Consider the following 26,697-nt stretch of genomic DNA (forward strand, 5'->3'; position numbering starts at 1 on the left):
TTTACCCTGGAGTACTCTTCTATTTCTATTTCCCAGGAAAATCTATGCATCCCTCCTTGGGCCCTTCTTGTTACCTAGCCTCTCTGGGGCTGTAGATTGTATATAGCCTGATTATCTTTTACTTTACATTTAATATGCACTTATGAGTGAGTACATACCATGCTTGTCTTTCTGGGTCTGAGTTAGCTCACTCTGAATGATTTTTTCTAGTTCCATCCATTTGCCTATAAATTTGATGATGTAATTGTTTTTTACAGCTGTGTAAATGTACCACGTTGTCTTTATCTATTCTCAACCTAGTTGAGGGGCAACTAGGTTGTTTCTAGGTTCTGGCTGTTACAAATAACACTGCTATGAACATAGTTGAGCATGTGTCCTTGTGATATAATTGAGCATCCTTTGGGTATATGCCCAAGATTGGTATAGCTAGGTCTTGAGGTAGATTGATTCCCAATTATTCTGAGAAACCGCCATATCAGTTTCCAAAGTGGCTGTGAAAGTTCGCAATTCCACTAGCAGTGGAGGAGTGTTCTTCTTACTCCACATCCTCTCCAACATAAGCTGTCATTAGCATTTTTTTATCTTAACCATTCTGACAGTTGTAAGATGGTATCTCAGAGTCATTTTGATTTGCATTTCCCTGATGGCTAAGGATGTTGAATAATTCTTTAAGTGTATCTTAGCCATTTGAGATTCTTCTGTTGAGAAATTTCTGTTTAAATCTATACCCCAGTTTTAATTGGATTATTTGTTATTGTGATGTCTATTTTCTTGAGTTCTTTATATATTTTGGAGATCAGCCCTCTATCAGATGTGGGGTTGAAAAAGGTCTTTTCCCATTCTGTAGGCTGCCATTTTGTCTTATTGACAGTGTCCTTTGTCTTACCAAAGCTTTCCAGTTTCTGGAGGTCCCATTTATTTATTATCAATCTGTGTCTGTGCTACTGGTGTTATATTCAGGAAGTTGTTTCCTCTGCCAGAACATTCAAAGCTATTTCCCACTTTCTCTTCTATCGGGTTCACTGTAACTGGATTTATGTTGAGGTCTTTGATCCACTTGAACTTGAGTTTTGTGCAGGGTGACAGATATGGATCTATTTGCATTCTTCTACATCCAGTTTTGCCAGCACCATTTGTTGAAGATGCTTTCTTTTTTCCATTGTACAGTTTTGGCTTCTTTGTCAAACATCAGGTATTCATAGGTGTGTGGATTTACAACTGTGTCTTTGATTCAATTCCATTAATCCACCTGTCTATTTTTATGCCAATACCATGCTGTTTCTGTTACTATAGCTCTATAGAAGAGCTTGAAGTTGATACCTTTAGAAGTTCCTTTATCATACAGGAATGTTTTAGTATTCTAAGTTTTTTTTTTTTGTTTTTCTATATGAAGTTGAGTATTGTTCTTTCGGGGTCTGGGAAGAATTGTGTTGGGATTTTGGTGGGGATTGTATTGAATATGGAGATTGCTTTTGGTAGGATTGCCATTTACTATGTTAATCCTACCGATCCATGAGCATAGGAGATCTTTCTATTTTCTGTTATCTTCTCTAATTTCTTACTTCAAAAACTGAAAGTTCTTGTCATAAATGTCTATGAAACACATTTTTAATTTAGGGTTTTGTGAGTGAAAATCTGTAATTTAATTGTTTTTAAAACTTCTAAAATGTTTTAAGGATGTTCTAACACCCTAACTTGAATGCTGTCCAAAAATTTATAAGTACAAGATAGTTTTGAAATTAAAAATTTAAATCAGCCTCTTGAATCCATTTATATCATAACCATAATGGAACTTTATTTTTATTTTGACAACTTTATGGTGGCAGCAGTACATATTTTGTTCTAAATAAAATCAGCATAATCTCTTAATTTTCTAATTGGTAAAAGTCAAGTAACTGTCAGAAATTGCTCAGTAGAAAACAACAATTGGTCTGGAAAAACAGAACAAATACATTTTTAAGTTGCTTTATAGCAGTTTTGTAACAATAAAATGTAGATGAATTTCTAAATGGTTTTATTAAATAAAAATCACAGAGCCAAATACAGGGGTGAAAGCCTTAGAGAGATCAGGGAAATAGGGAAAGCCACCAGCCAACCTTACCTCACCAACTCTGCAGCTTCCAAATGTGAGTTACTTCCTGTCTACCCATGTCTATATGCCTTGCTGTCCTGCCATCTGATTTGCTCTCTCTGTTCAGCTCCATCACTTCCTCTTCCTACCCAGCTCTGTCACTTCCTGTCTGTCTGTACAGACCTCCAGACCTCCGTGGTTAACTAGTTTTGGTATTTAAGGCATGTGCCACCACACCTGGCTCTGTTTCCAGTGTGGCCTTGAACACACAGAGATCCTGCCTGCCAAGTGATAGGATTAAGGGTGTGTGTTGCTGTTGTCTGACTTCTTTGTTTACTTAAAATGGCTTGCTATTTCCTCTGATCTCCAGGCAAGCTTTATTTATTAAGGCACAAATAAAATATCACCACATTTCACCACAAATAAAATATCACCACAATGAAAAGTGTATAGTTTATATTAGAAAAATATTTTCATGAAGACACATGGCTTGAGGTTACAATGTCAAGCATTTTAATATAGTATGAATTATAATGTCATGGTCAAAATTCAGTCTGTAATGGGAATCAATGAGGTGGTGTGGAATGTATCTACTGTAATTCAGGTAGATTCCAGATACACGTCTTGCAGATGTGGTAAGCATCCTCCATGGAGGTTTCTAACAAGTTAGGGTAAGAATCTAGTGATATGATCTAAGTCATCAAATCTTGTCTATTGAACCAATATTTGTTCTCTTAAAATTATAGAATCTGTAAGAAAGATGTTGGCCATTTCTGCTTCTTAAAAAACTACTCCTCAAAATGCAGAGAAATCTAATGAGGGGAAGGAAGTCAGCTAAAGAGGCAATCAGTAAGCTCTGAAAAATATCAAGGGGCCAGTTACCCACTCCCACCCAAAACAGTGGCTGTTACAAACAAAGGACAGTCACTTCAGACATCAGAGCTTCAAACCCATATATTGTAAGTGCTCCATAATTATCTCCCAGTAAGAAACAGCAAGCAGAGCAGAAATCACAGTTAAAAGCCTTAAGTTAGCTCAGACTTAGATGGCAAGACACACCCTAGCAGGGCCTGTTAATGAATAACTTACAGGTGGGTGCTTCTTACACTCTTGTTTTGAACTGTTTTCTTAAGCAATGTTGAGCATAACTATTTAGTTAATTGATGCTATTATTTATATTAAACAAATAATTTAATTAAAGAACTCTTCTCCACAGGCTGCAGAAAACAAATTGAGGAACATATTTTAGTTAAGGCTGTCTTCACACTTAAGCCAATTTACATTTTCAATTAAACTCAGAAGGTAATCCTAGAGCACAGGCTAACCACTGTGCAGGGCTGGCTGCAGGGAGCATCAGAGGCACAGACAGGCAAGCTTGTGAGTCTGGTGTAATCAGTTCTCCTTGCTCAGTTGTTACCGACATTTTAAAACCGGTGAAACCATCAAGAACATTATATTGTAAAAAGCAGCAGTACAAAAATGACTAAAGGAAACAATGTCATGAACTTTGAAGAGTCACATAGTAGGAAATAGGTGGTTTACTCTCAAATCAGTTACTCATCCCACCTCCATCGTTGTACTTCTAAGTAATACAACACAGTACTATAAACTTTATCTAAAACACCCACTATGGAGAGAATTCTATCCAGGGAAAGTCAATAGAAATCTTGGAGGAGAAATGACACTCGGGAAAACTGGGCTGTCATCCCTGCAACATACTCTCAGGGAATACGGAGAGACCATTAGGGATCTCCCTAAGCAGGCCCTTGACTCAGGGAGAAGAACACATGCGTTTTCCTGATGAGTCAAATATGCTGTCACTATGAGGCCTGAGCCCTAATGTCGGGAATTGATAATATGCTGAAACTTCAGAGTGAAGACTAATTAAACTCTTCTTCCTCATTCACATTGATAAGGATGAGAAGAGAAGAGCAATGGGGGAGCCCACAGACAGAGTGACCCCATTACAGAACTGAGAGATGCATTTCAAACAGAATGAAGCAAACCAGGTCAGCTGAAAGTAGAATTGCTGACAGGATAGAAGATTCTGGGATGATTAGGGCTGATCACAAAGGATAAGACAGACTGAAACAGAAAGGCAATTCCACAGAAGGATTATTGACCTGAGCCTACTCTCATCAAAAGAAAAAGAGGAACAAGAAAATTAAAAAAAAAAAACCTTAAAAATATAACACAAATATAATAAGGAGAGAAAGGGCAGGGGATTAGAATAGTATCTAATGATATAGTAAAAATGTGCATGACATTATTGTAATTAATTATATTAACAATTATGTTACAATAACTAAATTGTTATAGGTTTCAAAATAGCATATAAAATATGTTGTAATAGTTAACATTATATTATTTAAATTAATAATGATTCTTCAGATGCACTAGCAAAAGCAAGTTTCTCCTTCTCCCAATAGACAAATTATAATAGATGGTTTGGCAATAGATCCATGGAATTGAACATATTGTGATCTATTTTAGCCACGTTCTTTTCACATAGCAAAATCAAGTATCCTTAAGCATCAAGGAATTCAGAACAGAGTTACTGTGAGGCTTTCTATAAATTTGATGATGAAATGAAACTCAGCCAACTTAATTAAAACAGAAATATAGCATGAGGGAACCATGATACAAAGATTATTCATGATCATCTGTCTATCACACAACTACATTTCATAAGAGAATGTCAATCCTGAAATACAAAAATCAAAACAAAACAATTAGGATGTACAGGTGTTCTAAATCAGAGTCAATTGATAATAGCTACACTCAAAATAATATTACTTAAGGCAATGTTCTCTGCTAATTTTTATCAGAATTTAAGTTTATCTTTAAAATGAGATTACCTCTGGTGAAGACATATTTGAACTTTATCAACTTCTAAAATTTTCCTTATTATCTTTCTCCCACTAAATGGAAGGAACAGAGTATATTTTTAATATTGGGAATATTTTTAGTGCTATAAATATCTATTCTGTGGTAAGCAACCAGAGTTGGAGCCATGGTGTGTGAGGTGGTGGAACACTTGCCTGCGTGAGTCCTGCTTTTAATCCCCAGCACTTCCTATAACAACAGTAGCACAGTCCTCTTTTCTTATGTACGTGTTTCTGCAAAGAATAACACTCAGGGTACATTTCACCAGGGGACATCTACACCCTATCTTCATTGTAGTTGGGGGTGTGTTGATTTTTAACAAGCTTAGATTATTTTTCTGTGGAATAAAGTCTTTAAGTTGCTCAATAATCAGACCAGAAATATTCAGGAGCAAAAATAAACTATAAAATCAGAAAATATTTACACAGCTTTAGTTATACTCAGAAGGATTTATTTGGCTTAGGATATGAACATGGGTTCAAATATGATTTTAAAGAATTCATCAAAACATTAATGCAGAAATCCAAAGATTAGCCACACTTACTCAGAAATAATTCTTGTTACAATGGGCTCTCTTCTCTCTTGTACAATAATCATACTTTAGGCTTATGGCAACATGAATCCAGGTCCTTGACAACACACATTGTCGTCCTACAACCAAGGTCTGGTGACATGCTTTTATAAACTGCCACGAGTAACTTTACCATTTAACTAAATATAGCACACGTTTTGCTGAAAGATTATTGAATTAGGAAGGCTATACAATATGAATCCTGCTGTTTCTTATTTTGTCCACAATTGAACATGGTGGCCTATCTCAGACTTGCGGACTGGTGGTAACAGTTGACAATGTTTCTCTCCTTCCCTGAGGAGCCTCTTTGGCTGTCAGTTTAACCTTGGAGAGGGTTCCTCTTTTGTCCCATTGACTGAAGTCACATTATCGGTATGCATTTAAATCTTTGGTGTCATTGATGTAACCCTGGTCTATCATTGGAGATATGTATGAAAACTGTACTAAAATGGTCACAGTTTAGCCCAAACTGCAAGGGGACATCTCTTTCATCTGAGTAAATCTTATCTCAGGAAACAATAGCATACTGACTTAACTACAGCTGACTAAGATGCAGATTGATAAACAAAATGATTAGTTTACTGTAATTACAATGAACTCTGCAAGGGGTTCATAGTTGCCATTAGAGTATATAACAAGGTAGATGTAACCTAGTATAAAGGTCAAAAAGAGGCTTTTTAATGAAGTTAATATGTAAAGTACAAAATAAGAAAGGGGGTTGTATTTATGCAGAGATGAGCCTCAAGTATGGGAACAGGATGTGGCCATTTTTCAGTTCTTCAAAAGCAACATCCTTTTCCCTCAGAGAGCAGAAGTGGATAAGACAAAGGGTTTAGCATATTGAGTTGACACCACATACAGATAGACTGCCCTTTTGAGGTCTGGTTGATGATTCATACTTGAATTCTGGGCAATACAAGTCAATTCTGAGTGACAAATGAGAATCTTTAAATGGGGAAATTAAGAAAGTCACACATACCACAACGACAATGACAACAATGAATGGGTAGGATTCAAGTATATCCAGGTACCTAGAAGCAAAGCATAGTATTTTCAAACTTTTCAAAACAGTATAATTCCTGAAAGTTGCTAGTTTTATTACTAAAGAAAATGAGATGTTTTAGGCCACCAAAATAGGAAGCATTCATGCTATTACCATAGTTGTTGGCACATATGAGGACTAGAAGAAGGCTCACTGGTCACACTGCATTGTGGTTGTCTGTCTTTCTGCCTTCCTTTTGGATTTTTTCAGGGCCAGTGGTAGCCCTTCATTCAAAGAAATGACTATGTCTGATTTGGCCTTAAATTCCTATTACCAAGCCTAGAGTCTGGTACCTCGTCTTGTTTCTATATGAAGGGATAAAGAGAGACTGTATGCCCATGTCCACATCTGTCTGCTGTGATTCTGGATTCACACTACCTCATTCCTTCCCAACAGGTTTACAAAGTTTATTGTGTAAAGGAATGCACACACCGCCGGGCAGTGGTGGCGCATGCCTTTAATCCCAGCAGTCGGGAGGCAGAGCCAGGCGGATCTCTGTGAGTTCGAGGCCAGCCTGGGCTACCAAGTGGGTTCCAGGAAAGGCACAAAGCTACACAGAGAAACCCTGTCTCGAAAAACCAAAAAAAAAAAAAAAAAAAGGAATGCACACTTGGACGACAAAATGGTTGTTACTGTACAATGCTGGATTTTACATTTAAATGCCTAAGTAAATATTCTTTTATTTCAGCAACCTTTATCAACCAGTTCAACTTATTTTTCAAAGAATAGCCATCTAGTTAGTCATGTAAATGCCCTAGTATTTTAAAAAATTGCTGTGAGGAATTATATAATTTTTTTCGGCAATAAATACGTCCTGGCATTCTTACTGCCAATTCTAAATACCCTAGGGGGAAGAAAGTTTAGGTTGTTTCCAAGTCCAGAATGGTTTTACTGTAGGGATCCATGATATATTCAATCATTTTATTATGCCTTTGATCTATTTTTCCATTTTGGGAAAAGGGAGGCAATCACATACAAGGACTGTGACTTTAAAATAGAAAATAATCTTGATTATAATGCATTTTGCAGCTCACAAGTTCTTAACCACACCAGAGGATCAGTAGGAGTCCACAGCAAATTCCTTAATATTTTGTTTTTTTCAATATTTTCTTCTCCAGGTTTGTTAGATATTTTTAAAAATTTCTTTATTTATTCTTCTCTCATATATAACATCCCAATCACAGTTTCCCCTCCTTCCTCTCTTCTCACTCCCCTGACTCCCCCAGATCCACTTCTCTGTTTCCCTTTAGAAAAGATCAGGTCTTCCAGGGATATCAACCAAACATGGCATAACAAGTTACAATAAGACTAGGCGCATACCTCATATCAAGGCTGTACAAGTCGACCCAGTACGAGAAAAAGGGTCCCAAAAGCAGTCAAAAGAGTCAGAGACAGCCCCTTCTCCCACTTTTAAGAGTCCCACAAGAACAACAAGCTACACAATCATAACATAATGCAGAAGACCTAGGTCAGACCCATACAGTCTCTCTGATTGTTGCTTCAGTCTCTGTGAGCCCCTATGAGGACTGGTTAGTTGATTCTGTGGGCTCTGTTCTCTGGGTGTTCTTGATCCCCCTGACTCCTACAATCCTTCCTCCCCTTCTTCTGCAGATTTCCTTAGCTCTGCCTAGTGTTTGGCTTGGGGATCTTTGTATCTGCTCCTATCAGTTGCTGGATGAAGCCTCTCTGATGACAATTATGCTAGGCTCCGGTCTATGAGTATAGCAGAATATTATTAGGAATCGTTTCATTGACTTTTCTTTCTACTTTTTTTCTTTCTTCCTTTCTTTTTTTTTTTTTTTTTTTTTTTTTTTTTTTTTTTTTTGGGCTATCCAGCCTCTAGTTCCTGGTCATTTAGGCAGTGTCAAGCATGGACTGTCTTGTGGTGTGGATCTCTTTTGGTGTGTGATCAAGTTGGATATTGGTTGGCCACTCCCAGAAGTTCTGTGCCACCTTTACCCCAGCACATCTTGGAGGCAGGACAAATTGTAGGTCGAAGGTTGTGTGGCTGGATTGGTGTCCCAGTACCTCCAGAGGAAGCCTTGCCTGGTTACAGAATTTTTTTTTTTTAATTCTCAACTTTAATTCTTGATAATGCTTCAAAGGTGGAAAGGCATATTGAGACAGATTCAGAAGCAAAGTGAAAACTCACCATCTATTTACATAGGCTGAAATCCTAGAGGATAAATATGTAAGGAAAGAAGACAAGGTCCTGTGTTTAAGTGCCTAAGGCTGAATGCACAAAGAGTTAATCCCAGGGACTTAAAGGAACAGTTGGTTGCTCTGGCTGAATGCGAAATGGCTTCTGACTCAGCCTTTCTGGGTGGCAACAGAGCTATGTACCTCATCTGGGAGGCAGAGCCTTGTAAGCAGACCATACATGTTTTCCCTGGTGTTAGACTTGTCCTCCAGGAACTTCATATCTTCACATTTGACCCTATTTCCTGATAATATCTGATTAAGTTCAGTCCACCTTTGACAGTTTCATAATACTAGAATTTAGTTGGCAGTATATCCACCTGTGTCCTTTTGGTAGGATGTGTGGTTTTTAATGTATTCCTGGTCCATATTTCCCAATTATGAACTTCTGGTAGCCCCAGCCATGGCTGCCTTTTCTTCTCCTATACATGTGATTCCTTGTCTTCTACAGCACTAGATGTAGTACTCAGCACCCATGCTCAAGTTCAACTGTAATATTTCGATGAACTAGCCATATCCAGTGTAAAGGATTTGTAGAACTAGAATAAAAATATTCATTATCAGCAGTATTGTGGAATATCAATGAGAGATAGAACTGAGTAGTTCTTAGTTTAATGAAATTCAAACATACACTATTCCAGGTCACAGGTCAAATCTTTAGTATCAATTAGCTTTGAATTCTCTGGACTGAGTCAGAGAAAAGGACTTATATGAAAGTGATTTATTTGGGATGTAATCCTAAACAGCAAGAGAGAGCAAGACAGAGATGGGAAAGACACTGTAGCAATTTTATTGGTGTGGAATGAAGGCTTCATTGTGCAGAGATACTATGAGAAGCATGCAGGATTCCTTACTAGAGCTACCCAGCCAAAGAAATGGAGGGTAAACACTTCTGCCTGAAGTCCAGGTGCTTGAAGCTCTTGTCTATTGGTACAAGTCCTCTGCTGGCTGCAAACTGTTCCAGGAGCATTTACTTCACCTGCATATGGTATTTTAGAGACAGGGTTCTCTCAGAAGAAAGGAAAGATGCACAGGGTTGCCATGAGTATGTGCATGGATTCTTCTGCTTCAATAACAGAATTATAGTGTCTGTGCCTTGATCTGTAATATACTTAGTTCTTATTAATATCAGTACGAAATAGCTCTCACCCTAAGAGCAAAAATGATACTTTATTCTTGAGCCAAATGTGAGTGATTGTGACTCAGGAACATGGTTTATTCAGATTGCCCCAAATGCCACATTTTAATTTGGAAACACTTTCATGAAGCTTCTATAGTTACAGAGGAAAAATGCCATCTATAAAGGCATTTTTTTCAAATATGTGGGTGGAAACATCAAGTAGATGAGTTATAGCACAGTGGGAAATCTCTGTTAAAGGTTACAGATGCTGTCTGAGGACAGTCTTAGCCTTTGCATTGGTGGAAACTAGATCTTTAATACATTCCAAAGGCTCCACATGATAGTTAGGGATTTTAGGGTAGACAGAGAGATACACAGTGAATAGCTATTAACAGGATTAAAGAAAAATCTCTATATTATTTTGTGCTGGATCTGCAACATCCTGACTCTAAAATCCCAGAGTTCTGCTCAGCCTATCAGCTTTGCAAAATCCCAACAATAGGTGTGGCTTTTTTTCCCCGGGAACTTCAGTTCACACTAGATTTTAAGATAGGGAATCAAAATGCCAAACAAGCAGGATGACAAGTTGCATCAACAACACTGAGGAAACTGAAGGTATTAGGTGAAGAAAAAGAAGGGGGATACATCCCTTTAACTGGAGGTAAATCAGAGGAGGTTTTTACAACAGTTTATTTCAGCCATGATAAAAATCTGGGGAGGGTTAAAAGATGTGAGCTATAGTAAATAATCTTTAAGAAATGAAAACAAGAATATTTATCTTAAAACATTCTCTTTGACCTTAAAAGTATGTAGGCAACTCCAAACAATGAATAGAGAATTTTTTTTAAAAAAAAAGAGTATTAGGAATAATGACCAACTACTGGCAAAGCAGAACAGACTACTCAGCATTTTTCTTTCAATTCAGTATTCATAGAGTTATATTTGGAGGAATGTGAAATGTGTTTGGTCAACCACTTTATGTTCAGATTCATGTGTGTGGAAGTAAATTTGGTCCATCTGTTCTTAAATTATTTTCTTAAACCACTAACATTTTATTTAGTAAGAACTGATCTCCAAAGAGTCTTATGACACACTTGACCTTCTGCCAAACTTGCTTCAAAGATCTGAAGCATGGCTGTTATGTGCTGAACCATAAAGTAAGCAAGAAAACAAGCAAAAAATGTTGATTAACATGCTACAGTATCATTCCTGTTACCATTAAACACGGGAAGAAGAAAAATTTAAAAGTAGATGTCTACATAGGACCTGTATTTTTTATCATTTATAAGTCAAGATACAGTGTCAAAATAGTCTGTATAGACAGCAGATGCCACATAAATGTTTTGTGCATGTACCACATATTCAAAAAGAGAGTGGCTGACCCAAGACAGATTCAGGGGTTCTCTGGGAAATGACTTCTTATGTAGTTCATCAGTGAAGCTTCCAATATCCCTGGTGGCTACTCTATTGTCTCTTTATGGGCCCGTCTTTTGCAGTGTCTCCTTAAACTGTGTGGTTATGTAGGCAGGATTTCCACCAAATCCTGTTTCTCTATCTTTCTGCCTTTGTTTTAGCTTTCAATCTTCTTTTAGCCTCATTGACCTGATGACTCCTGGATCTGTGTCTTCAGCTGGACTTTCACTCCTGAGCATGGCTATTTCTAGATTTCCCCCACTTTTATATGATCAGCAATCACCTCAAAACCAACAATTTTATGAACACTCAAAATCTGAGCCTGGCACTGGTTTTGGTCTTTAAAATATGACCTTTAAACCCCTGTCTTTTGTTGCTGGTCCCTGCAGCCCCACTCATCCAGTCAGTGTGCAAAGCTTTTCCATTCTTTTCTCTTAAATGTTCTCCAGCCTGATTCAATGATTCATCACCCATTGTCTGAATATTCCCATCTCCTCCCAAGTGGAAGACTTCTCCAGCTCAGTGTCCACTCAGGATAATTTCCTTAAAACAGAAATCTGATCATTGCTTTTCCTGAATCCATCTCCTTTCCTTCTCTCCTTCACCTCTTCCTACTCCCCTCCTGATTCCTCTTTCTCTCGCTCTCTTTGGAAGAATATCAAAAACAAAAATCTACTGTTTTTGGCAAATTATCAGTATAATAGTATTAACCATGGTCTCATGTTCTTTTGGTGTGTGTGTGTGTGTGTGTGTGTGTGTGTGTGTGTGTGTGTGTGTGTGTTTACTTTTAGTTTTTTTGAGACAAGGTTTCTCTGAGTAGCCCTTACTATCCTGGAGCTTGCTTCATAGACCAGGTTGGCCTCAAACTCAGAGATCCACCTGCTTCTGCCTCCAGAGAGCTGGGATTAACGGTGTGGGATACCATTGCTCTGCTTATACCTTAGTTCTTTAAAGTCATTCATCCTACATAATTGAGACCTTGTACACTTTGCCCTGCATCCTTCCTATAAAGCTGAAAAGCACCATGCTGCACTTGTGAGATATATTTGCTGGTTTTCAAGTGTATGTGGAGTGTGTGTGTGTGTGTGTGTGTGTGTGTGTGTGTGTGTGTGTGGTCACATATGTAGGTGTGCACGTGTGCTTATAGATTCTATTTATGAGTTGTAGCCCTCCAAATTGTTCATCAATTCAAATTAGAAATAGAGGTCAGAAGTTTGAGTTGGAAATTCACGACAAGAAATAAAATGTATGATATATTTAAAGGATCTTTGTGTATTTGCTTGTATGCCATTATCTTCTCTAGAAATAAAAAATGATTACTTTTAATGCAGATATCAAAAAAGGTTCAGTAAGTCACTGGCAGTGTTATTAACCTGTTGGGGGGAAAAGGAATCATTTCTATGGCATGGAAACAGAAATAATTATCCCAAATATTGGTGAGCAGCCAATTCTACTCTAAATGTAGTAGCCCATCTCTCACAGGGACAGTGAATGTTCTCCAAATTTCTGCATTACCATCCACATTGCTGGCCTCCTCACCATTTCCACTCCTATCCAGACAGTGGACTTCATGATTCTGTTAAAAAATAATGTTGTGCTATTTTAGATAAAAGGCAGATAAAATGGTAATGATTCAAAATGTCTAAAACCAATGTTACTCAAATTACAACTATTTAAAGGAAATTATAGCAAAAAAGGCACAAGACACATTATTAGAAGATGTTGACTGCTTCTTAATAGCTACCTCATTGATTTTTCTATGTTTCCTAGAACATCAGAGATTGATCTTTAAGTTGACCTATACAATTAATGTGAAAATCTGTATTTTCATCATCAATTTTTGGATGATGCTTTCCAAAGGAGGGTTTTCTTTTTTAATAGAATTATCATGTTGCTGTTTAAACTAATACTATTCAAATGAAACTATTTTCTTGGAAGAAATGTGACAAATTCAAACTCAAACTTGCCAAACAACAACAACAAAACAAACAAACAAAAAAACACATTGTCAGTGACTGGAAATGAAGCCTGATGAGACAGACGACGCAACAGCTTTTAGGTCCTCAAGTAACATGAGGGTGTGGGGGTGGGGGGGAGTAATGAATACCTCCTAAGAGAAGCTAAGTTCATAAAAGTCAGGAAGACTCATGAAAAACATGTGCTGGGGCCTCCAGAGGCTCTGCCTTTTCTGCTCTCTTTCCTTGTGCTGGAAAGTAGCCACAGAAACTGTGAAATGTGAGCAGAAATATGATTTGGAGTCATAACACAAAAGTGGTTGAGTGTTCTCCATAACCCATTTTGGGTTTTCTTTGCCATTTTCTTCTCTACTGGCAGAGAGGATCCATACAATATACCCAGGTCTTATTGGATAGCTCCTAAAATGAGATGTTTTATAGGAGGCCCTGGGGAAAAATCAATTTGGTGATGAGATTATCTTCAGTTAAAAAAAAAATGGAAAGCTGGACTCGATGCTGAAAAGAGAATACAGCCCAGTGACTCTTGGCACAGCAGGCCAGAGTTAAGCTTCCAGGGTTATTTTCTCCACATCTGCCTTCCCGATGAACAGAAATTCATTGCTCTGGTGGTTTCAATTTGGACCCAGTTGTGACAAAAAAAAAAAAAAAATCTGAGAGCATAGAGGAGAACACAGAGGAGATCATTGCCTAGTGGCTCAATTTGATGCCCCAAATAACAGGCCTCCAGCACAATGGGGCAGGCTTCCAGTCAAAGGGCTAATAGCTAAGGCTGGTATTGGAAAGTGGGAGAGCTGGGGGAAGCCAGCCCAAGGGGCTTCACTATAGTGGCCCAAAGAGAGTGTGCATAGCCTCACTCCACCTTGCCCTGCCGTGAAGAAGGATCCAGCAGTCAGTTCAGTCCTCTACCACTTGTAAGAAATACAGGGTAGATTTCCCAGCATGTTAAGCACACTTATTCTAAACGAGGATACTAAAACCACAAGGAGATGACAAATCTCAAGGCATCAAGTGTGCTCAGCAATACAGCACCATCTCTCCTTTGCATGTGGTTTATTCCTAGTTAGTACTGGAATCTCACTGTGCTGATCCATCCTGAACTGGCAAGTCTGTGGAGTTCCTGCCTTTCACTGTCTCCTCCGTGTCTTGTTTGGTTGTACAGATTAATCGTTCAGGCAAGCACTAGATGTATTCCTAGGGTCTTTTAGACGGATGTCTGATCTTCAGCTATGTGAAAGGAAATAGAGAGTCATCTAAAAGGCAACAATTTGGATTCCGCTGTTGTTTTCAGCGATCTGATGGTAAATTCCTTTAGAGACTGCCAAACCTAGCACTGGTCTCCTTATAATGAAGCCTTTAGGGCACCAAAGGGTGGCGGGGGTGGGGGTGGGGGGGAGGACGACTATAAATTGCTTTTCTAAAGCACTGTTCTCCTATAAAATAAAACTAATTTTTGGTCATGCTGGGAAAGATCAAAAAGAGAGAAGCTGGGGAAAATAAACTGAGGATTTGGGGTCATGTCCAAGCTTGCTGCTAGCTTGGTAACCACATTTCCTAGACAGAAGGAAGGGATATAAAACTGAAAGATGTTCTGACCATTCTTACTAGAGCTATGCAAATGAATTTATGGCACACTTTTCCAATCTGCAATAGTTCAGGAAGGTATTGCCATAATCTCACTCAGAGAGAAATTAGTTTATAGGATGAATGTTAATTATCCTGTGGTCCAGACTATGTCTAGATAACATCCCCCACCCCCAGCCTGTGTATGTGTGCATGTATGTGTGCATGTGTGTGTGTTTTCTTTATTGCCCTCTGCCTTATTTTGTAAGACAAACTTTCTCAGTGAACCTGGTTGTGTAGTGAGTTCTAAGGATCTGCCTGTCTCTGCCTCCCCAGTGCTGGGTGACAAGGGTGCTTTGCTGTGCCTTGGTGGGTGGTGGAGATCTGAACTAAGGTCCTGATGCTTCCATAGCACGCATATTAAACCTGTGCCATCTCCTCAACCCTCTCCTAGTCTAAAACAATAGCTCTCAACCTGTGGGTTGGGACGCCTTGAGTCACATATCAAATATTCTGTTTACCAGATATTTACATTAGGATTTATAACAGTAGCAAAACTGCAGTTATGAAGTAGCAACAAAAATAATTTTATAGATGGGGGTCACCACACCCTGAGGAACTGTATTAAAGGGTCACAGCATTAAGAAGGTTGAGGACCACTGCTCTAGGTAGAAGAAAAACTGTCTGCAACTTGGGACAACTCTGGAGGACAAGTAAAGATTTATGTTGATAGAGAAAAAAGTTTGAGGAGTTTTATAAATTCAGTTTTGACCCAAACACATACAACTATATACACAATTCCATATACATACCATACAGCACATATATACTATGGAGTGCACTTACGACTAGCACACCAGTTAAAGGATCTCCACTGACAAACATGTAAAAATAATCAGATAAGAAATTTCTTGTGGAATATTGTTTTAAGATGTGTTACATTTGTTTATGCTTTGAAACATTTGTTTAATGATACAAAGATGTGTTGCATTTGTTTAAAATCTGTGAAGCTGTGTTACTTTGCCTGTCTAAAACACCTGCTTGGTCTAATAAAGAGCTGAACAGCCAATAGCTAGGCAGGAGAAAGGATAGGCAGGACTGACTGGCAGAGAGAATAAATAGGAGAAATCTGTGAGGAAAGAGATCAAGAAATGAGAAAAGAAGGGGCCAGTCACCCAGCAACACAGCTAGCTATGGAGTAAGAAGGAAAAAGATATACAGAAGTAGAGAAAGATAAAAGCCCGGAGGCAAAAGACAGATGGGATAATTTAAGTTAAGAAAAGCTGACTAGAAACAAGCTAAGGTGAGGCATTCATAAGAAAGAATAAGCCTTTCTGTGTGTATTTTGGGAGCTGGGTGGTGGGTCCTCAAAGAGCAAAGAATAAAAACAAACAACAATACAAATTATTATCTTTATTCTTTGTAAACCTACATGATTTCTATCATTTAATTCAAGCTTTGCTATTAAAGTATGTAGAATTCTTGTCTTAGAAAACACTTTACAGTATTTCTTTTTTTTTTTTTTTTTTTTTTTTTTTTTGGTTTTTCGAGACACGGTTTCTCTGTGTAGCTTTGTGCCTTTCCTGAATCTCACTCTGTAGACCAGGCTGGCCTTGAACTCACAAAGACCCACCTGCCTCTGCTTCCCAAGTGCTGGGATTAAAGGTGTGTGCCACCACCACCCAGCTCAGTATTTCTTAACTATAAATATTGCTTGCTCACAGGAACAGGCATGCTTTGAGACAGCTAATGACATCCCTAAATCCATTACCATGATGTAAAGGCATTCAAACCATTTGGTTTGGGTTATAAAGATATAAATGTGATATTCTAGATTTAGTAGAGATTGATGGCTGATGATTTAGTGGAGATTAATGGCTGATTTTTTTATAAACTCTTTTTGAAATTGATGTAACATAATAATAAATATTACACATGTTCTTATGTTTTTGAGAAAATTGTAAATCATCTACTATAAAATTATAAATTATGATCTTCATGATGAATTTAGTAGAAGTCCTAGGTATTAAGTGGCACTGTGTTTAACAGAAATGTTAGCAATTTAAATAAGAAGCTTAGCTTTTATTTCCACTGAAAGTCCCTCATTTCAAGAACTCATTTTATTTCTTTTGTAGGCTTAGTGTTAAAGGATAGACTCACTAGCATGCGCTGTCTTTTTGGAGCCCACTACCTATGGTGTGACACATTACACAGCCTTGAGGCAGTGGGAGGGGCATGGACCTGCCTCTGCTGAATGTACCAGGCTCTGCTGACTCCCCATGGGAGACCTTACCTTCTTGTAGGAGAGAATAGGGGATGGGTTGTGGGGCGGGAAGCCTGGAGGACTAGGAGGAGGGAAGAGGAGGATCTGTGATTAGTATGTAAAATGAATAAAAAATTTCTTAAGAAAATAAAAGATAAACTTATGAGAAGTAATCCAACAAAAGGATATTAGTGAAATGGGAAGAAAATAATATCCCTGTCAGTGTGATTTATGCTCAGATAACAGCAAGGGAATGCTATGACAAGTGTCTGTCACCTTGATCTATTGATCCTATTATCACACACACACACACATACACACACACACACACACACACACACACACACACACACACACACACTGGTGATGGTTTTACGAAGTTCAGTCCTATTTTAGTGAATCCTGCCTATCTTGGTTATGATTAGTCATGCTATCTTCTCCTCTCCTGGCACCTGATTGTTAATGTCACATCAGTATAAGTAATAAGCAACATGGTGCCAGTTTAGCAGGGTGACATGTCTCAGTTTCAAGCAGTCATTTTGCATCTTGAAGAAAGGGAATTAGGCAGTCTATCAGGATTGCTGTTTTTGTTTCACTTCCTCAGTAGTCAGCCATGGTAGCTTGTGCTTGCTGTCTGTCTTGCCCTGGGTGTATATGTAAGAGTCTTTCTCCAACGTAAGTAATAATTGTGCACTCCTGATTCCAGGCAGCAAGTCAGGCTTTTCTGTCTTTCTCACAGGAAGTCAATCCTTTTACAGATGGACTGAAAATTCCAGTTGCTTCTGCTTGCTTCTGGATTCCAAAGCCTTCTGGACCCAGTTTCTCACCTGCCATTCCATTGTATTTGTTCGTTTGTTTATTTTTAAAGTTTCTGGTCCCTAGAGCTGTTTGACCCCTTTCTGACGATGGCTTTATCGGTTCAGTCAGTTCTTTCTATGTTTAACTGTCACTGCTTTTCCCTGTGAACAGGCAAGTCTTCAGAGTATCAATTTGCAATACTGTTTTTAATTGAAGTTCTCCAGTTTTGTCTGAACTGACTTTTCCCATTGCATTTCCAAAACAGCTGCTTAAAGCAGAGGCTCAAGTGACTCTGTTTATCTAAATACATCAGAATTTTGCATCTTTTGAGTTTAGGATGAGAAATTGAATCTCTCTCCACCAGAGCCTTCTATTTATAAGCTAGTGCTGTTCTGCAGGAGAAGCCCTGAATAAATCATTCATTTCTTTCATTTTAGTTGGTGCATGAGGCTAATTCTGTGAGAGAATATATTAAATATGACTTTAGTTGTTTTTTTTTTTACTCTTTGGGGGCCAGCCACCCAGCTCGCAAATAAATACACAGAGACTTATTCTTACTTATGAATGCACAGCCTTAGCTTGGCTTGTTTCTAGCCAGCTTTTCTAACTTAAATTATCCCCTTTCTCTTTAACTACATTTTGCCTCTGGGCTTTTTACCTTTCTTTATTCTCTATATATCTTTCTTTCCTTCTTACTTCATGACTGACTGTGGCTAAGTGGCTGACCCCTGCTGTTCTTCTCTCCTTTTCTCGTTCCTCGCTCTCTTCCCTAAGTTTCTCCTCCTATTCATTCTCTCTGCATGCCAGCCCTGCCTATTTCTCTCTCCTGCCTAGCTGTTTGCCATTCAGCTCTTTATTAGATCAATCAGATATTGTAGGCAGGCAGGTAACACAGCTTTACAGAGTTAAACAAATGCAACATAAAAGAATGCAACACATCTTTGTATCATTAAACAAATATTCCACAGCATAAACAAATGTAACACATCTTAAACTAATATTTCACATTTACCATCTTAAAATTTTTATATACACATATGAGAATTCATATGAATTTCTTATATACATTTATATAAATGCATGTACACACAGAGAGACACACACACCTTGATATTGATTTATTCCCAATTTGCAGAAATTCACAGAGTAAAGTCAAACATCCTTATTTTTCCTGATTCCATTTTGAATCACTTAGCATGGTGATGTTTATGGGCTTTGAGTATCTATTGCATTTGCTTGGACTAAGTAAAACCATTTTTGAAAATAGAAGTTATGGATTTTGCTTTAACATGTTTTCAAATCAAGCATTTGTCTATTAAAATAACATTTTAGCATTTACCATCAATGAAGAGTTGCCTTCCTGCTGCATTTTTGAATAAGGAGATGGTCTCCTTTCATGAAACATGAGCATTAGGCATCTCTATTTGACAAGATATTATTGTTTATTCCTTATGCTGCTGTACTAAGAGCCATTGTTCTACAGGTATTCTGCATGGAGAATGATCTAAATGGCAGCTGAGGGTGACCTTGAAGTTCTGATCCTCCTGACTCCACCTCCTAATTACTGGGGTGATGGGTATGAGCCATCTGTTGACCCTGTTATGTGTTACTGGAGTATTGAAGCCAGGCCTCCATGAATGCTAGGCTCTCATGCCCAAACTCCTCTGTGTCTCCAGCCCCAAAGCAAGGAATTTCTTTTAGACTGAATGACTACTAAGAGAGGAGAAAATTAAAAGAAAAACTCTGTAAATCTTATCTGAAAATGTATAGCTTTAACATGTATATAAATTTAAAGAATTGCTTTTATTTTTAGTGTGTGTGTGTGTGTCTGTGTGTGTGTGTATGTGTGTATGTCCATGTCCCTATCTGTGTGAGTGTATGACTGCACCAGCCAGAACAGGATATTGGATCTCCTGGAGCTAGAGTTACAGGAATTTGTGAGTCAGCCAACATGGATGCTAGGAAATGAACTCTGATCACATGCTCTTAACAGCTCTAATCAGCAAATATTATAGTTTTTAATTATGAATAATCAGCTAGAAAACTTCTCACCAACTAACAAATTGATTTTGTTCAATTGTACCCAAATATTATTATTTTTCCGGTTACTGAGAAAGTTTGACAATATTTGAATACAAGGATCTCTTCTCATATTTTATTGGGGACCCAGTGTTCCTGAAAACTGCTGAAGCTGGCCATGGGGACCACAATTTGTAGCCTGGAAGAGAACATGTGGTCACTATAAATGCTGTTTTGGTGTTGTAGAGAGCTGGTGAGACTTGAATGTGTTTTTATGGGTATCCTTCATTGGTGACAACTTCTATGGTACAAATGATTAAGAACATTGTGTTTGCATTGTGTTTGTAAATGTGCCCTATAAGCATGCGCTGTGGGTTTATATAAGGTGTTAGGAGGACAGAAAAGATTGTTCTTCCCAATTCAATAACAATCCAGTAAGGAAAATGAACCATCGGTGAATTTCAGGAAAACTGTAACACATTTTTGGACATCTTTACCTCTGTCTGTGTCATTTTGATTTGAAGCTTACTTAATTTTCATTCTTCATTTTCGGAATGGGGATATGGGACTGAGTTTTCTCCATCTGCTTCTGTAGCAAAGTGAAATTTTGTCAATATAGCACAACAAAAACAATAAAGATTTTTCTCTTTGAATTACATAATGAATATAGTCCTCATTTAGAAAGATACGTTTTTAGTATGTCTTATGAGAGAGTACCAAATGTGCAAAGCAAACCATTAGAGCTCATTCAGATCTTAAAATATTAGGTTAGATACAAGTTTAAATATTAAAAGGCCCTGAGGCATAAACCAAGTGTTGGTTGCTGTGGTCATTTAGGATTACAACTGATCACTGTAATGGCATCGCTCCAGTGGATCACTTGTGGTATTTAGCAAAAATGTGATAGCAAAAGTTTCCACACTGATTCATAGAAGCTTTCCAATATTGTTATTTGACAAAGAATATATAAACGTATGTAGAAAATACATACTCATGCCTAGAAAGAAACCTGTTTGCTAACAAAGGCTACCTTTGGGTAACTGCATGGTACATTCTGCTCTATCTGTGCCGATACTGAATCTGTAGACTGCTTTTGGTAGGATGGCCATTTTTACTGTATTAATCCTACCAATCCATGTGGATGGGAGATCTTTCCATCTTCTGATATTTTCTTTAGTTTCTTTCTTCAATATTTTAAAGTCTTTAATCATACAAGTCTTTCACTTGCTTCCTTAGAGTTACCCCCAAAATATTTTGCATAATTGAGGCTGTTGTAAAAGGCATTATTTCCTTGATTTCGTTCTCATTCCATTTGTCATTTGTATATAGGAAGGCTACTTATTTTTGGTGAGTTAAGTTTGTATTCAGCTACTTAAGTTGCTGATATTCATAGATAAATTCTTCTTTAAGTTTTGGACCATTGGATTAGTCTTTTGGTTTGAGGACTAACGTAAGAAATAGGAAGGGGTCACTAGGTCAAGAAACCAAGAGACGGATCTCAAACAAAGTGAGGAGGAAAGAAAGACTCAACCCCAAAGGGCCTTGTGTGATGCGGCAGACACAAGCACCTCTTCTTCCAAACCCTCTGTATAGCCTTAGAGAAGGCGCTGAGCACTATCATAAGAAAGATTTGGGAGCCACTGGCTCTGTACCTAGGTCCACAGAATCACAGAGAATACCCTGACAGGGAAAGCAGGGCTTGTCAGTGACAAATTTGAAGACTCTTGAGCAACAATAAGCAAAAATTATTGGTAAATACAGGAAATTCAATTAAAACAGAAGGATGCTTATGCCTGACACTGGGGGACTGATGACATCAGTCACAGCTCTGAGTCATTTCCCTGGTGTCCTTTCTGGATGCTGAAGACAGGCAATCTGGGTTGTCAAGTGCAGGGCCTTCCCATGTGTTTCCTTAAACTTTTCCTTCCTTTCAGAAGGGAACAGCCCACCCATCTCCCTGTCCTCAACTCTACCTCACAACTGTTATATAACCACATGGCAATTGTTCAAAATATTTCTGTATATGTTTTTGAAAATGTTAGCATGCAATTATAAGGAAGACCATTATATTTCTAATGAATTATATCAACTTCTCTTCCAGAAATTGATGAGAAGAGGGTGAACAACACTCAAGAAGATGTAAGTTTTCCTATACTTTATATAAATTGTTAAAACGCAATATTACTGTGATAATATTACTGTGGTTTTTTTTCTCCTTATTGTGAGGATGAAACCCAGGTGCTAACACACAGGCATACTCTCTGCTGAGCTACATGATCAGCCCAGCATATTCTTTGGAACAGAGTTCTTTGGTGCCAATTTACATTAATGTTAACTGTGTGCAGATAATATATAATAACATAAACAGCTAACATAAATAAATATCACTGTGATATAGAAAGTATTCATGTTGTTTTTCCTGAAAGGGCAGTAAAATGGTATGACGAAAATCTCTGCCTCAGATGCCTTGCTTCTTGATGAAATGCTAAGCCCTGCAAAAATTTCTAAATTAAAGCATTGATTTTAATTGTAAGATATGCAACTGATAGTTTTAATTTTCTGAGTAATTATATTTACATTGAAATTCAAGAGTAAGGAGATGGAGGCAGTGTCAGGCACATCTGAAGACCTCTTCAGCTGTTTAGGGCCAAAGTCAGCTCCATAGTTCGAGTCTGGGGCGAATGAGTTCCTCTAGACTCCAGAGCCTTGATAACCAGAGCTAATGGGTTCACTAAATAACATGTTAAATGCAAACTCAGTGACAGTCTGAACTTTGTACATATCTTACATTTTCCATATCTAAATGGAGAATTCAGATAGGAAGTAGGAGGCAGGGGAGACTTGAGGATCTGATAGAATGTATAAAATATGAAGACCTTATGTAAGTCCAGTAATGTAACAAAGAGAGAATGGATGAACTGTGGGTGTAAGCAGTTTCCATGATCATGAGTAAGCATATAACACCCAAAGAGGAAATTCTAGAATGTGCAAAATACCAAATAACATTTTGTACATACAGCTTTAAATAATTTACTGAGAAAGTTAATGCAAAAATGCTTTGAAAACTAAGCATTTATATAAATATAACTAAGCATTACGTTTCATCGTTATCCTAGTAAAAGACAACAAAACTAACTTTCTATGTATCTTAGAATGTGTATATGGAAAAAGACATAAGGAGTCTCAGAGGCAGTAGCTACTTATCAAGCTTAGCCTGACATGGCTGAAGCAAGAATGTTCCCCCAGAATCATTAATCACCCACACAGTTGATATTAACGTAGACCAGTACCAAAGTACTTTGTTACAAGAAAATGCTGGACTGGGCACATGGTTCTGTGTAGAGTGTGCCTGTGTGTGAGGCACTGCGTTTGACCCTCAGTATAAGGAGAAAAACAACTCTTGGGCAGCTAAATGTTTGTTTCCATTTCCTTACCTTTATTTTTTGATAGATGTATTTTGCATCAGTATATAACAACATCTGGATGATGTTTTTGAGGACAATTTAGTTTGCATAAATGTGCCTCAATTCAAGTTAAAACTTTACAAAATAGTTTCTACTTTCTTTCAAACTCTACACCTCACATTCTTTTTGTATATGCATGGAAAGCATAAAACCACCCCTCAAATATATCTTGTAACTATTTATGCTTGAGGTTTTCTCAGCAAACATCACTGCAGATACCAGAACTCATTAATTGGGACCCTTTCTTTTATCTCATTAAAATATAAATTAATGTAATTAAAAGAAAACTTTCCGAGTCTCATGTAGCTTCAGTGTCACAGGATGGTAATGGCTGCCCTTGAACTTCTGACCCTCCTTCCCCCTCTCTAGTGGTAGGATTACAGACATGTACAATTATGTTTTATGAAGTGATGGAGACCAAAACACAGGCCTTATGCATGCTAGGCAACAGTATATTTCGATTATTTCCATAAATATTATTGTAAAAAATATAAATAAATAATACATTGTATTGTTATATTGTATCAATAAATATAAATTGTTAAAAAAGTCATTTGGACACAATCTGATTGGTGAATGAACTATGTTAAATAATAGAACAATTAATATCTATAATATATAGATGATTCCATATGATTATAGAATGATGGTTTTGACCATGAAATATGTTATTATTTTTATCATTTTAAAATGTGAAACCTTGTAATAACCTTATCCTGATCTGGATATTTAGTTAACAGTGCTACATAGCAGTTTGGGTAAGAAAGGGCTTACCTTTTAGACAAGCAGAAGAATATTACCTTAACATTTTCATTCTGAATAAAAGCAGGGCTTAGATTAAATGTGGCAATTCAAGAGGGTTTGGGATTTCTTTTATGAATGAAGGACTCTAATTTTCCCTTTGAAACCCTCATTAATTACAGAGGCAGAAAAAATACATGTTGTGTGTGTCTATATCTATATTATGTATCACTGGCATATTTTTGAAGTATACTTTGTCTCAGAACCTATGTTTTTCTTGCAGTTGGGTTAATATCTATTTATTTCTTTAAAATAAACTAATCTGGGGCAGGCAAGATGGCTTAATAGGTTAAGGCACTAGCATTTGCCACCAAGTCTGACACCCCAAGTTTGATCTCCTAGACCTATAGTGTCAAAAAAGAGAAGCAATACTATAAATTGTCCTCTGACCTAGACACGCGCATCACGGTATATGCATATCCACACATATACACACACAAAAGACAAACAATCAAACAATAAAAAACAAGCAAATGTAATAAAATCATATACAATACTGTTAAACTAATGTTAATAATGAAAACAAAACCATGGAGAATTTTATGATAAAACAGGACTTTGGCTTTATATAGCTCAGAGGTCTGTGGTATCATTGGACATGTCTATAATTGGTTAAAGCTCTGCTTCTTGACAGGGAGACACCAGAAAACCTTTGAGACATAGTGCAGTTTTACCTACTTCACATGTCTGGAAGCAATATACATTTTATGTACCTCTAATGCTTTCTCTTTCCTTTTCCACAGTCGCAGAATGCATCCCCTAAGCAAAGGAAGCAGAGTGTGTACACACCGCCTGCCATGAAAGGTACTGTCAGGTACCATTTCTGGGTGTCATGAGTGATGGATGTCCTGAATGGCAGGCTATTTGTCCCTAAAGCTGTTCCATAGATCATAGGCTTGTCTCAACTCTGCCAGTCTCAACTTTGTGGTGATCAGGAAGACATTTACATCTTGGAAGCGTTGTTTTGTCGTGGGTGAACTTCAGGCAGTTGAAGAATCAGTGACTGCAGAGTCCCAGAATCTTAGAATGGAAAAATCAATTTTCAAAATAATGACAATATTTTTTCTTTTACCTTTCCTTATATCTTTTTTTTGAAAGAATTTTTCCATAATCTTTAATTATTCCTGTTGATAGGCATATGATTATCAGGAGTTGTTTGGCTTTTTTTCCCCCCTTAACTTAAAGCAGAAGAGCTTGAACTCAGCAGAAATGGAATGTCAAGGGTTTCCTCCTTGCCTCCCATCAGGAGCATCTCTGCTCAACCCAATCTAGCACCAGTTTGCTACACTCCTAACGGCTGCTCAGATCACAACAGAGAATGCTAGTTCAGATGCTGGCGTTTCCCCGGAATTTCTCTTCAAAATGGAACTGCCAAGTAACATCGAAGAGTGGAAGTATTTTGACCAATACTAGTTCCAAGAAAGGCTTCTTTTCTTTTTCACACAAAAATGTTCCTGACACAGGCAGTGTCTGTTGAGGCCAGTATCTTGCCTTCCAGCGTGGCTCCCTGGCTATTGGCTCAGGGTTCATCACACAGCCCTACAGCTCTGATTCAGTGCCCAAGAAGCCAGCTGGGAAGCTTAGAAGTCTAACCCAGGAGTGAGAGTTTCCACTTTTCATTCTCTTTTCAGGGAGGTGGGATATAAATGGACCCATAGCTACTTTCAGTAAACTTCCGTCCTGAGGTTATAAAAGGCTGTGTCTGTTTATACAAGGATGAGTAAATAATGCATTCATCTGCATTGTAGTTTATCTCAAAGTAATTATTGAAATTCCTAGGCATCTTTGTCTAAAGATTAGGGTAGCATTTTAAAGACATTTCTTCATTGTAAGTTATTCGTATTCTTCAAGACATAGCAGTTTTGGCATGAATGGACAACAATGAAAGATATACGTGCTATTGCTCAATTCTTTCCTCTGTTTTATTTTGGGATAGCTTAAGTTAAATAAAGTAGTCCTCATGTCCTCAGAGAATAACTACATTATTTTGAAAGGAAAATCTTAAACTCAAAGGCCTAAGGGGCCATGGTGCTCATTATTTTTAGCTCTCAAATATCTTAAGAATGTGGGATTCTAGCATTTAGGAAAGCTAGTTCTACTGAAGCATTTTTAATATAACTTTACACTGTGGAACCCAGAGATTTTTCTTTAATAACCAGTCTACAGTAATGAGTTAAAGCCTTAAGGAAGTACAGCCATGAACTCAAGAAGGCATCTGGGTATTGATACAAATCACTTAGTGAATATTTCTGTGAGTTTTCAGCTTATGATAGAAGAAAGGGCCAAATCTAAATGATTTCCTCCATCTATCTGTTCCTAAGAGCTGGAAATGTGTGTCTGAAGACCAATTTAACCAATGGTAACATATGCTCTATTGTGAGCACAGTGAGGAGCTTTAATCATAAGAAGGATGGCTGAACAAAGGGTGTGTTATTGAGATGGTAAACACATTAATGCAGTTGCCCCAAAACGTAAAGTTCTTCAGATTACAGTGGAACATCGCAATAAATAAGA

The 26,697-nt window shown here is 37.6% G+C and overlaps 1 protein-coding gene across 3 annotated transcripts in view; it reads left to right on the forward strand.

Annotated features, from left to right (window-relative positions):
• Positions 1 to 26,697, forward strand: part of Ppp1r1c (protein phosphatase 1 regulatory inhibitor subunit 1C) — a 102,487-nt gene that overhangs the window by 26,215 nt on the left and 49,575 nt on the right. For 2 of the 3 annotated variants that reach the window (XM_059259198.1, XM_059259199.1), the window contains exons 3-4: positions 22,020 to 22,057; positions 24,927 to 24,987. The exons of the other annotated variant lie outside the window; for it this stretch is intronic. In XM_059259198.1, the coding sequence (XP_059115181.1) occupies positions 22,020 to 22,057; positions 24,927 to 24,987 (99 nt within the window). The remainder of the gene's footprint in view (positions 1 to 22,019; positions 22,058 to 24,926; positions 24,988 to 26,697) is intronic. 3 annotated transcript variants of the gene reach the window in all.

This window comes from Peromyscus eremicus, chromosome 4 (assembly GCF_949786415.1).
Source record: "Peromyscus eremicus chromosome 4, PerEre_H2_v1, whole genome shotgun sequence".
Taxonomy (NCBI): Eukaryota; Metazoa; Chordata; class Mammalia; order Rodentia; family Cricetidae; genus Peromyscus; species Peromyscus eremicus.